This window comes from Rhyacophila brunnea, unplaced genomic scaffold (assembly GCF_057557595.1).
Source record: "Rhyacophila brunnea isolate RB1 unplaced genomic scaffold, BYU_Rbru_1.0 scaffold_12, whole genome shotgun sequence".
NCBI lineage: Eukaryota > Metazoa > Arthropoda > Insecta > Trichoptera > Rhyacophilidae > Rhyacophila > Rhyacophila brunnea.
Window position 1 is genome coordinate 35,727,210 of NW_028232774.1, and position 14,583 is coordinate 35,741,792.

The following is a 14,583-nucleotide window of genomic DNA, read 5'->3' on the forward strand; positions in this document are numbered from 1 at the left end:
TAGTCTTATATTTACTTATTTTACTTTGCCGTAAAAATTAAAAATACTCTTTTAAATATCAAATACATATATTATAATAAATTCGATGTGTGGTCCATGATAATTATTTTTCTTCGCTCTAATATGACTCAAGGGATCTAGGGATCTATATAGAAAAGGTTTCATCGACATCTTTATTCTAATTGTTGAACGTCTACTAAATCGATACTTAAGAACATATTATTATTTTGAATAAAATAATATATTCAACTGAGTTGTTATTAAAATAGGTAGTATAATTATAATATAGGTACTTAGATATAGAATAGAAAAAATGTATATTAATGAATTTTTTTTATCAAATATTACGCACTTTTTTAACGTTTTTATTAATGTATAGACGAAAAAATACATGTTAGTATGTTTCCAACAGCGTCATTTTTTTTATATTTACAATAGGTACCACAATGTTACTGATTTTACATTCAATGATACACAGGCGCTTTGGACATGGGCTGTGTAGGCAGGCGGCCAAATTAAAAGGTGGCTGCCGAAATAAGTATATTATTATTTTATTCACTGCCATAACACTTTTGTGATCTTTTAATCAAATTTGTTATATATTTCTATACAATGTATGAACACTATATTCATGACTTCCTCTCTCGTTTTTAAGAATATTTTTTCTGGGTTCAAACATATTATATTTAAAGTAAACACGCGATTTTGACAGATATGGAATTGGTACACGACGATACCTACAAAATCACAAATCACTTATTGTTTATCGCGTTACATTGTAGTAATAATTCATATTATTATGAAACTTCTGCGATTTATAGTAAATACAGTTATTCATTTTTGGTGCCTTATTAATTATCATTAAAACTCACTGGACCTCTATATTGTATTGGACAATAAGTCACATTAGTATATAAGTTAGAAGGCCACATGGTAATATTAGCATATTATGTTTCGCAATTGTCAATTGATAGATACCTGCGTACTACGACATATCGACGTATTCGACGTATACATAATTAATAATCGATTATAATATTATGTTATTTATATTATAAATTATACACTAAAACTGCCAGTTACCTACAGTCGTATACAATAGCAATAAAGTGATGTCTTGATTAGAGTGTAAATTTTATCAGACATATATTTCAGTACCTACCTATGTCTGATATAAGAGAACACTGATAAGATAAGATAATATCGTAACTCTTATAAGTAAACACAGATTTTGTATTAAGAGAGATTGTTTTTGGTTACTTTAATTTTAATAATTGTAATACTTAGTTAGATTGGTTATTCGTGTGATTATTAAAAAAATGTGTTGTGTGACTTATTATTCCTTGACAAAGTGATGTGCAAAATTTGATGAAAGTATCTGATTACTTCAAAGGTGTGATACTTTCGTATTATTAATAACATTATTTTTACATAAAAGTTTAATCAAATTTACAGCGTCATTTATACGTCTTATATTTGCAATGTATTTATTTGCTTACACTAAGAATATTTCAATAATTATGTACACTATTATGATTTAATTAACTAAAAATTAAAGAATTATATTTTTAATGCTACTCAAGTTTTCACGTAATTATCAGTGGGTCTTTTCTATCCACAAGGCGGGTATTGGCGTCTATCGACGGTAGTTTATCATATTCATGTGTTGCGGCGATTAATTTTTATAATAAGTTAACCGTCTAACTACACTGTCAAAAAGTGCAGTGTTTTAACAGCCCCTCTCTTGGCTGTATTAAGTTTTAGAGCGAGATAGACAGTTTGAGGGCTAACTTATTGCAACAATTATAATATCTCAATACATAAATATGATAAACTACCGTCGATAGTTGTCGATGTATATAACTATTGCAGTGTACCCTGTATAGCCTTGTGAAGAAGTGTCTTTATAATAGTAGAAAAATCAAAATAGTTATTGTCAAAAATCATTTTATAGTTTAATTCAGCGTATTTACTAAACAATAATAAAATTTAAATAAATACCGGCTCATTTAAGACATATTATTTGCATGTCTTCTAATTAAATATTATTATATATTATTATATATTCTTTATAACACTACAATGGGCCAAGAGGCCTAATGATAGTAGTGTATTTAGTAATGGAAGTAAAGCAATTAAAAACATCCAGGCTTTGAGAAAATCACAAAAATATATTGTGACCTTACCGGGAATCAAACCTGGAGCCCCCGAATGAAAGGCCATCGCCTACTTCACCACGAAGGCTTTTAACAGTGTAGCTACTGGCTATAATAATACACGATATCGTCATTACCGGCTCGACAAACTAATGTTGATCTTGGTCGCTTCGAAAAAAGGTATTCAATCTTACACCTAACCTAGTACAATAATGCTATGATCAACATACTGCAATATGAGAAGTGAGATTTGAACGCGCAATCCACGGCTTCAGAAGCAGATATTCTACCACTTATCGATATACCTAATACCCACAATAATTTATTTTCGATAGTTAGATTCAATAGTTAATATTATTTTCTCGTGTTTTTTGTCTTTATAGATATTTACTTCCGAAGTTTGAATTCTGAGTTGGATGTCCGTTCTTAACTTTCTGATGAAAAATGGGAATTTATATCATGGTATAAAGTTGGGTGTCAAAATTTTGTAGTCTAAATACATAAAATATATTTAATATAGAATTGTAACAATATTATTCTGTAAATGATAGAATAAATGAAATATCATTCAGAAAAAAATACATGAATGGCAATATTTTACATTCTAATAATATGTGACACCCGACCTTTTACTTCTGACTTAGATACAGAAATATGTCAGTATTTAAAAATATATACATAATTATGTAATAGGTCATATTTTAATTCGTTCACCGTTACGAATTAAAAACGAAATCGTTTTTTTTTTGTCCAAATGTGAACGAACGTCCCTGAATTTGTATTATTTTTAGTTATTCGGTAATAATCCATTAAAATTAAAAATCACTTTCTGTATAATATGTAAAATAATGCCTTTGTTTAAATCGTTTATTCGTAAATACGTTTACATATCATTAAAATTAAACTGTCTGTGGGATTTTATTTTCCTTGGATTGTGAGAATACAAAATTTCCATTGCTGAGCTAAGGAAAAACTAACGTCACGTATATTGTAGGATAATAATATAATGTTGTATGTAAATTTATTATTATCGCAAATCTTAGAATACTGTGACAAATTATAAATATCAAAATAATATAGTTACCTGTCTACTTACAAAGGATTAATTAGAATAATTTTGTTTACCTATCTTAATTGCTAATCTACGTCCAAATTAATAGTTGGTTGGTTTTAATTGTTATTTATATAATGGCATTATTTTTATAATGATGGACATTTTAAAGTAAAATTATTCTTTTTTGTTCATTTATATTATTTACGAAAAAGTTGATACCAAATTGATTGTAAGATTAGAATATGACGTGTATTATGGAAAAGTTAACTTTATCTCTTTTTAAATATCATCAGTTTTGTATTTCCTGAATGATTATTTACTTAATTGATCAATACGTATTTACATGATAAATTCTTACGCTATATTAAATTGTTACTTTTTTTCCACTTCTGCCACTTTTCGGGGAAAAACGCTCATGCTAGTTTTCCATATATTGAACTTAATATCAATAATAGCTGGTGTTACTAGAAGAGTTACTACGTGCATCATATGATTTTTGATTTGCGCATCTATTCTATACACAAGACTTTTCTTAGTTTATCATATATTTATCATATAAAATATGTATTGAGGTATTATAATTGTTATAATAAGTTAGCCGTCTTAACTGTCAAAACTGTCTATCTCGCTCTAAAAATTTACACAACCATGAGGTGCTATTAAAACATAGCACGTGTTGTAACAATTACAACTAACTTATTGTAACAATAATAATTGTAATACCTACTTCAATACATAAATATGATAAACCACCCTCGATACCCGTAGATAGCGACTGATTGTAGTCTTGTGTATAGAATAGATGCGCTGGCAGTGTTTTGACCTAGGCATATTCATACGAACGTTTTTATATATATAACACAATTGTATTATTTGGGTTGACAAGTATTTATTGTAAATAAAGAAGCAGCCGTTGTATTCTGATGACTTAATACTAATATTTGTGTTTTTATGTAATTATTATTTACCTTCTGAATACTGTTAGCTTCGTTTATTTAAGAAAACTTTCTTCAACTTTAATGTTTTCTTACACACATTATTATCCTTTCTATAACTATTTTGACGTTTGATTCATTTAAAAACTTGGCTGTCAATAGCCCAGATTTCTCCTTCGCATAAATAATGTCACATTCAATAATTGTGATACTACATGTAGCTTGGAAGCAGTACGTTAACTCAGTGTCACATTTTTTGATTCATTTGATTTTAATTATAATATACAAATTACTGATTAACCTGTAATTTCAATGAATATTAATTATTCCAGTACGGATATAACTATAATAATTACAAGATAAAAAGAACTTTTTATATACAACGTTTTTAAATTTTCTGTTAAATCATATAAACTTGACTTGACTAGCTTAAACGATCAAAAAAAAATGTAATTGATAGAAATAATACTGTTTTGTCATTTTGACATTCATATTGATTTTCATAGTAACGCACGTTACGTTATATTAATAATTTAGTTGCTAGTACCCTCCGCTTAGCAACCAATAATAGTGTCGAAATAACTTTTCATACAAAACAGAATTAACTGAAAATGAATTCAATTCTACTTAAAGATAGTTCAAAGTATTAAAAAATGCACTGGCATCGTGTTCTGATGTATTCTAAAAGTTTCAAATGTCTAGCTAGTCGGGAAGTTAGTTAAAAATCGATTAATCGATAATCGAGAGATTATTGGGGACATTCAGATCAAGCATTGCTATCACAAAGCTTGGAAGGCTGAGCATGGTCAACGCGACTATGAAATGTTTAGCCTTTATCGCTTGAGAGTGAGGCAAGCTGTTCGAGTGGCCTATCGAACATATATGGAATCGGTAGAAGATTGCATTCGTGAAAATCCCAAATCGTTTTGGGATTATATTAAATCATTAAGAAGGGATGGCGGGTATGCCGATTCGATGAGTTGGAAAGGCGAAAAGGTGACCGGACATGGAGTGGCAGAAGCATTTGCTGGTCACTTCAGGTCTGTCTACGCAAGTAGTATTCCTTATTTGGATGTTGCCTCTGCGTCAAGACAGCCATCATGCGGTGCCCAGTCCATTGATATTTTTCCAGTTGATGAGAGTGATGTGTTAAAATTTATTAAAAAACTAAAAAATACTCAATCTTTGGGACCTGATAACGTCCCTACATTTTTTTTAAAGGGGTGTGTTGATTTTGTCAAAGGCCCACTTGCATATATTTATAATCTTACAATGGAGACAGGTATCTTTCCGGAAACGTGGAAGATGTCGAAGGTTACTCCAATCCATAAGAGTGGTACAGAGTCATCAGTGGAAAATTACAGGCCGGTAGCTGTTCTCTCTGCACCAGCAAAAGTTCTTGAGATGATCATGCACAACATGATTTCTCCAAAAATTGAGTCATTTATAATAAATGAACAGCATGGATTTAGAGCAGGCCGATCAACGGAAACTAACCTGATGGTATTTACCAATTATGTGTCATCGGCCCTGGATAGAGGTCACCGGGTTGACTGTTCTTACAATGACTTCTCGAAAGCATTTGACAAAGTCGATCATGATGTCCTGATGGAAAAACTCCAACTTATTGGATTGTCTGATCGATTTTTGAAGCTATTCGGGAGTTATTTTAGGAACCGTCAACAATACGTATCGTACGGCCTTTATCAGTCACAGACCTTTAACACATTTTCTGGTGTCCCTCAGGGCTCAAACTTAGGGCCGTTGCTGTTCACGATTTTTATAAATGACATAGCATTGGTAATAAAAAATGCTATGTTTTTGTTGTTCGCTGATGACTTGAAACTCTTTTTGGAAGTTGTCACCTTGGACGATTGTCGTCAGCTCTAACTTGATATAGATAATATATTAGATTGGGGCAGGCGTAACAAACTAGAATTCAATATTGATAAATGCAATCTTTTGTCGTTTACCAGAGCCTCAAGAGTGTTGTTTTTCCAATACTCGATGCATGGCAGAGTTCTGTCACGAATATCATCTGTAAGGGATCTTGGCATTACGTTTGAGAGTAGACTGACATTTATTAGCCATATAGTTACCATTTGTAACAAGGCGCTTAAAATGTTGGGCTTCGTCATGCGTACTTCCCGGGTCTTTTCGGATGTTACGGTATTAAAACTTTTATTTAATTCTTTAGTTCGAAGCAGACTTGAGAGTGGGTCTATTGTTTGGGCACCGCATCAGTTGAAGTATGGCCTTATGGTGGAGAGGGTTCAGAAGAAATTCTTGAGACTCCTTTATTTGAGGTTGTACGGATACTATCCGTGGCTTTATCCAACTGACTTTCTCTTAGGCATGCTTACATACTGCAGTTTGCAATTTAGAAGAAATCTTTATTTAGCTATGTATTTTTTTCGACTTATACGAGGTATAAATGAGAACTCTGCCATTCTGGGCAGTGTTGACCTGAGTGTCCCTGATAACTATCTTAGAAATAGAGAACATCAGTTGTTTATTCTCCCAAGGTGCAGAACCAACCTGCCACTGGTAATGCCAATTGGGAGGGCGATAACTATGTTCAACGAAATTGCTTCGGGTGTTGATATATTCCACCTACGTGAGGATGAGTATAGGTGGACGTTATTTTATAAATTTTTAAAATAGGGTCTGCTTAACTCATCCGGTGTATTTCCATGTACCTATATAATTAATATTTTTGTATGTACATATTTCTACTGTTTAATAACATATTATCTATCTCTTTTTTATGTCATGTTGTGAACGTCTTAAACTTATAATTTGTAATGTCCACAATATGTAAAAAATAAATAAATTGAATTGAATTGAATTGAATTGAATTGAATTGCAAGATTTGTACCGAACAAAAAACCACTGGACAAATACGAATGCGAGCTAAGAAAAACATTGTAAAATATTGCGGTAAGCTTGACCTTCATAGACAAAAAATCGTGTTTAAGAAATAAACATAATATTATGGTTTTTTACATTCACGCGTTTGCGACGCATGGAGATAAGAATCATTCTGCATATAGTAGACAGACATATAATAATGGTTTGGGTTTATTGAAGGATCGACAGTAATTAGCGATAATCTTCTTCTATGTAAGCGATTTTACAAAAGTCTCAGAAAAAATGTAATTTTGTAGAGTTAAACGGTTTATAAACGTTTTTCCAACTGATATAAATTATAAAAGATCCTATAAAGGACACGCAATGAAAATTGATTCCTTGAATTTGTTTATTCTAAGAACTGCAATATTATGTTATCAACTACGATACGTGTTGCAGGTATCGTTTACTATACATATTACTGAATACTTTGACAAACATAATCGGCGTGTTATCTTTTTCATAGAATTGTCGACTATCTTTTGCATCAAGGTAGGTACTAACTTCAATTCCTAGATGGCGACAAAATTTCTCAGAATTTTAGTTTTAACCTACTTATTTTTGCTAATAATTTAGTGTAAAGATCTTAATTGTGCATATATACGTTTATCAGGTTGTTTAATATTATGTATTAATTATTAATTAGCTACGAGTAAGGTGTACACAATTTCTAAATAAAAGTTAATTTTATTTTTCTAATTGACGTAAAGTTATTTCTTTAGAAAAATATTGTATTCCGTAAGTACCTATGTGAATTTTAAAATTTCGTAGATTTTGTATGATGACTTGATTTCGAGTTAACGTCACGTGGTTTCTTTAAAATTTAATATTTCGTCTTTGAACTTTTAAAATTTCATTAGATTTCTTTCATATAATATATGAAAGAAATTTCTTTTGCTTTTTGGCAGTTAAATTTTAATTGTCTATCTAAAACTTTACAATCAAACTCTGTATGTAATATTTATGTAACGAATCGTTTAGCTTCCTTCATAAGGCATAAGGCAATACACGCACAGAACATAGTTGGTTTTATTTTTCGTGGAAAATTGCGCGTTAGTTTCCACTCTTATTCAAGGAAACCGTAAGTGAATAATCGTTGTTTTTACCGCAGATAATAACACTGACCTATCAATTCATCATTAATCACATATTCAATTGTTAAAATCATTGGATTATTAATTTATTGCATACCATCTTCTGGATAAATCATGTTTTCAAATACAAGGAAATGTATAAGTACACGTAAGATAAGTATTTATTATACGTCATGTAATTCATTTACTAGCTAATTATTAGATTTCGTGCCTAGTCAATTTTCAATTATGTATGTCCGGAAAAACGTGCATTACAAATTAAATTCTTATTTCCGAAATAAATACTTACTCGATAATAATTATTTCACTCTGCTTGTGTAAATGTTTTAATATAAGAAATATACTCGTAAGCCATTTTTTTATTTGAAATATATTTTTTTTAATAAAATACACGTGTGCAAAAAATAAATATAAAACTTAGTATGAGTGAAACATTATGGTATTGTTACCTTAATTTGATTCAACAGTAATTGAACTGGAGTGTTTTCTTCTTTGAAAGTGGGTCTCTTATCTGTGGGTCTATTCTATACCTATCGACCGCTAAAGTGATAAAGTGATAAATATTATCAAACTTAGGGTAGGTTCGTATCAAAATATTAGCACTTATTGTAACAATTACACGAAGTTGGTTTTTATTTTTGCAATAAGTGCTATATTTTAACAGCACCTATCTTACTGCTGTTAAAATAAAGCACTTATTGCAACAATAAAAACTAATTTCGTGTAATTGTTACAATAAGTGCTAATATTTTAATACAAACCTACCCTAAGTTTGATACTATTTATCACTTTAGCGTTCGATAAGTATAGAATAGACCCATTGGAGTCCTTATGAAGTTTCCTGTACGCTTATTTCACAAGGAATTGAGATGAAATTTCTTCGATGTCTTTATTTTTTTTTTCCGACCATGTCCGATCCTGATAGGATCATATGGGCCTCCACAGAGTGGAGGTTTGTATTGAGAGATTTTGTTTTTTACGAGAAATGGATGTCAGCCACTTGCTCAACCTATTAGGTCCATACCCTGACACACACAAATTGAAAGACAATATGTGTACTTGCCAGACCCAGGATTCGAACCTTAGGAATTTTAGGACAAAAAAATATTTTTGTTCGATAATTCGTCAAACGATTATTTTCCAACTGCCTTTTTTCAAGGCACGCTCGCTGTTCACTAGTTAAGCCTGCTTTTGAGTCATTTTTGCCTGCTCTCAAGGGATGGTATCCAATCCTGACTTATTAAAGGATTTGAATTTATATGCATCCGTCAATTACTTACGTGATTGTAGCCATGACTTCTTGTGGGTGAGAACTGTTTTTTCATGTCAGGCTTATCAAGCACCATCAGCGAGGGGTGCGAGACTAGTCAATACGCTCCCTAGAGACATTTTCAATGATGTAGCTACTATGTATTTTGCTTTAGAAATTTTATTTTATTATGTAACATTGTTACTTAATGTTTTCTTTTAATTTTATTTATTATTTTTTGTGACGGTAATATTTGTTATGTATTAGATAGGTATATATTTTTATTCAATTTATGTAAATTATTAATGACACACTAGACATTTTCTAACCCCCTCGCGATATCAAAAGTTCCTAAGACACTTGTTGTATTACTTATTTAAATTTTCATACTAATCTGCCATCTGAGATACTCACCTCAACTACACTCTATAGTTTATTTTTTTATTTGCCAGAAAATCTTTATTATGCATAGATTTATCTATATTTTTATAAAATACCTATGAAATATCCACGGTGCTATTCATGACTGAATGAAACAAATTCAAAACTAAGGCGTAGTCCAGACTAATACACTTCTGTCCGTAAACAAATAGGTAAACATTGTACATATAAAAACTGTTTACAAATGTTTATATAATATTTTTATGCAGTTTTATTGATATTTTTAAGCCTTCATTATTGTCAATATTTTAGTCCCCTAACCGCTGTCTTAATTATTAAGGCGATACTTCAGTGAAACGGCAAATAATTTTCAACTACAGGCGCGACGAAATTTTATTCGACGGGGGTATTAATTAATTCTTAAATCGTGTAAAGATGACTAAAAACGTTACCCATTTACTTTAAAAAGAAAACATGTCAATGAATATATTACTATTGTTACTAATATAACAATAAACAGAACATTAAATGGACGCATGTTGGATTTATATGACAAATTATATTTCGTTCAGCGTGCGTCATTTGCACCCGCGACCCGCAATCCGCGCATCACCTAGCCACGATCTTTTTAGACCATGCCTCAACTGAGGTATAGCCTTAATCAAATAATATATATTACAATATTGCATAAAACAATTTTAATAAGATACTGGCTTGGTTGGGGTATTTCTCAGGCAACCGTACCACATATTAATATTATATATATGCAAATTAGTTACTAGCTGTTAATTTAGTCATTACGAATATAATTTACAACCGAGTATATATAAATAATTAATTTTGGTATTAATATTTTCATGGTATATTAAAATACCTAAGCAAATAATGCCACATATAAACACAAGTACCTGTAGGTTTTTATAATATATCTACAAAGTGTGAATATAACTATAGTATATACTAAATACGAATATGCGGAAGAGAATACCATCTTCGTTTTGTATTGTTATAAATATAATTAGTAATAATTAATCACTAGTGATTTGTAATTATTATGGATATTAAAATTAATCACGGAAACGTAAAGGGACTCATCACTTTTGCCTGAGGGGGGTTGTCATTATTCATTAATCATCCGCATGCGTATTAATTTATTGTTTATGTATCCATTTGACTGTCAAGGTAATGTAATAATTACTATATTAAAATGACAGCACAATTACAATATTGTTTATAATTATATACATTGTTTTCAACGACTAGATTTTAAACGTAAAATGTGAGTTCATTTTATGTTTCTATTCAATTGTACCGATTATTTATAGATTTATTTGGTACAAGTCGGTTATAGGGAAGCCAGGCGGGAACCGCCCTAATAATTACCATAGCCGATGTTGGGCAAAATTCATGAATTAAAGAATGAAAACCTAACCTAACCTAACCTACTATCATTTCCCTCCATTTTGGTAAGTGAATAGCAAACTGTCACTTTTATTTTTAGTATAGTTTTTCGTCTGGATTTTAGGATTTCGAGGTGAACAAATAACACACCGGAATTGTTTTGGAAACGGCAAGGTATATTTAAGTTAATTTATTCTAAATGGTTACATTTTTATACAAATTCGTTTCAATTTAATTTTGACGGATAGCGAGGTTAACACTGCGTTGCTGTCAAAAACGCTTCTCCCGCTAAAACCAACGGTCACTTGAGAGCCGTACAAAATGCGGCGTTGCCATTCGTATTTTTTTTTAACGCTATTCAGATAATGTTGCCGGCAGATATTTAACATTATTTAATTATTTTTGCAATCAGCCGTTACTATTTGTTGGATTTGATACCGATTCGGGCCTCTCCAGATACACAAAGACATCCCCAAATGGGGACTATACGGAGGTGTCACACTAACCTAACCTAACCTAACTTAACCTAACCTAAACTAACCCAACCTCATAAAGAATCGAGTATATCGGCTATTTTCAAATTGTGCTTGCCACTGGTTTCCCCAAAACCGACTTGTACCATTTATTCTATTACATAACATTTGTAATTGGTAAAATAACTAGGATTCATCTAGAAGCATGTGATGGTAATAATGCACCTTACCAAAACAACTTGGGAAGTTATTTACAAATTATTTTTAATATAATATAACCTACATTATTTTATTATAATTTTTCACTGTACCAATTTATTTTTTACTCCCAACTAGGAAATTTCACACCAAACTTTGATTTTCTCCCGTAGCCTAGCTAGTAATTATATCACATATTATGTTTGAATGATTTTAATTTTTTTTTTTGTCTTCTTCTTCTAGGTGCCCGCCCTATCAGTAAGATGGGCGCCACCGCACTGCTGTTGTTAGCTGTGGCTCTTCCATGCATCACAGCTCTTCACACGCAGGTAAGAAAATCAACTCTGGACTTTTTGTTGTACTCAAACAAGTACTGTATCACATATTCTTGCACGCGTTCGTATTGGGTCGTTGTTTGGCCATACTAAGAAACTACAAAGTTAAAATTTTATAAATTTATTTAGTGTCGATGACATTTTATAAATTTGTGGAATTTTGAATTAATTCTGAATTATATATTACTTCAACTGTATATCATATTTAGTTGACTCTGATTCTTTGAGCAAAGTAAAGTGCTCATCTATAACGATGGGGTGTGTATGATAGACTTAACATCTATAATATTATATTATAATAAATATCTTTTCATTTTTCTGGCATCGTAATAAACACTAACCGTTGTATCACCGTTAGAAACTTTATTTCTCAGTCTCAATATAACACTATCTTTTTTTTTAATTTCAAGAAAATGGTAACTTACGGTTAAAAATTAATATTCGGAAACAATATAATATTAAATATTTAAAACATTTTTCAATTATTGTGTTGTTTAAGTGGTTAGGTTAGGTTAGGATAGGGTTTTTAGGTTAGGTTGGGCTAAGTAAGCTAAACTATCTTCTTAAAACATCTGCTAAGATCTAATTTCATGATAGTAGCAGATTATACTATATTTTAGTGTCTGGTTTATTAATTTTATATGAATACACTCGCACCGATTTTTGAAACATATAACCTAATTTACAAATGTACAATTTTACAAGTAATAGAGAGAAAAAAACAAAGAAAACCCCCTGTTTCCATCGGATATTGGCAAAACTATCCGCAGTGCAAACATTGCAAAATAATTTTAAAAAAGCTTTAGTGAATTGATTTAACAATGACCAAACAGATCAAATCAAATTGAATAAAATTACCCAATATAAGGCGGTATGTCGAATCAACAATAAAATTATTTGGCTTCAACATAATTGGCGGCATTGTTTGTTGCATCACTAGGGACATGGTATTATGCCAATGATCTAATCAAGCATACTGTACTTAACTTTATATTGTGACAGATATTCTTGTCCTATTTTTTCATTAATTTTTTTTTCATCATACAGTCTTATTATCAAGCTTTATTGAAATAGATATAAAACAATTTTTTTTTATCAGACTGAGTAGGAACAAAAATCATGATTCAAGTTGACATCACTATTTAACGTCACCAACTCAGTCAGTTCATTGCGGGCCTTGGCAAAAGTAACACGCACTTTACACTTTACACCAGTGGCGTAGGGTGAATGTAGGCTACGAGATAAATAGTTCACACTAAACTTTGTAAATCAAACGTATTTGTTTTCATTGAGCAATGTCTACAATGTGTAGATAGTATTTGTTAGATTTGAAATTAAATTAATTAATGTCTAATCCAAACCATGATAGATAATCGTCAATAAATATTCTTTTATCTATAAAATATCTGAAATTATGCAATTAAATCGTACATAATTTTAAATATTTTATAGATAGACGAATATTTTTTATTGATGATGGTTTGGATAGGTCTTAATGACTTAAAAAACTATCCAACACTATTTGTAATAGGTATTCTTAATTGAATGAAAACAAATAGGTATGACTGCAAAAGTGTGCACTATTTTAATCGGATCGCCCATAGGTTTGGTTTACGCAGCGGTTAATTGAATTTTAAAAACTAACCAGCACCATTTGCAAATTGTATTCTTAGTTCAATGAAAACAAGTATGACTGACAAAGTTTAGTGGGTACTATTTATGACGAATCTTAATAGCCTACCTCTACCCTTCGCCACTACAGTATACACAGACTTAAAAAGTTGTCCTGCGTACAACGCACATGTTTATAAATTAACATTATATATACTCAAATCAAATAAACGGATATCAAAATAATTGTCTGCACGTATTTCATTAGTCACCTACTAAAACCGATCCCACAATTCTAAGGACATGGTTGGTTAAATGTTGTTATATAAATTTTCTTCTATAGTGAAAAATCATGAACATACTCAAGTGATGAGTTATTAAATGTTTTCCGACTAGTGTGTTAACTGAAGAATCTTTAATATATTAAGAAAATTAAAAATACCAATGTAATAAATACTCCAATGGATTGTTATTAATTACAGGTAATCAAATACTCGACTTTTTTTACGAATTTTCCAATGGTCACACATTAGAAAAAAGTGTAAGTTCTTAGAACAATTCCTTAACTGAGAGAGGCCATATTTGTATTGTATATTATTGTATTGTATATTATGTAAATATGAAATTTTCGGGAAAACGCAATTTATAATTTCTTAACCACTCAAAATCTGTGGTCTGAGGATGAATTTCAGGAATCAAAAGATAAATTAGCACTAAAATATATGATATTTTTATTGAATAATCTCTAAGTGCTTAAATTATTGTTCACACAAGCGTACATACGAC

At 30.6% G+C, this 14,583-nt stretch overlaps 1 protein-coding gene across 2 annotated transcripts in view; it reads left to right on the forward strand.

The window, feature by feature from the left end:
- Positions 1-14,583, forward strand: part of sona (sol narae metalloprotease) — a 304,986-nt gene that overhangs the window by 82,591 nt on the left and 207,812 nt on the right. Inside the window, exons 1-2 of one of the 2 annotated variants that reach the window (XM_085961199.1) lie at positions 1,282-1,393; positions 12,095-12,180. In XM_085961199.1, coding sequence (XP_085817325.1) covers positions 1,369-1,393; positions 12,095-12,180 — 111 coding nt within the window. In that variant the 5' untranslated portion in view covers positions 1,282-1,368. Of the gene's footprint in view, positions 1-1,281; positions 1,394-12,094; positions 12,181-14,583 lie in introns of those variants that run through there. The other variant, XM_085961198.1, reaches the window with a different exon arrangement.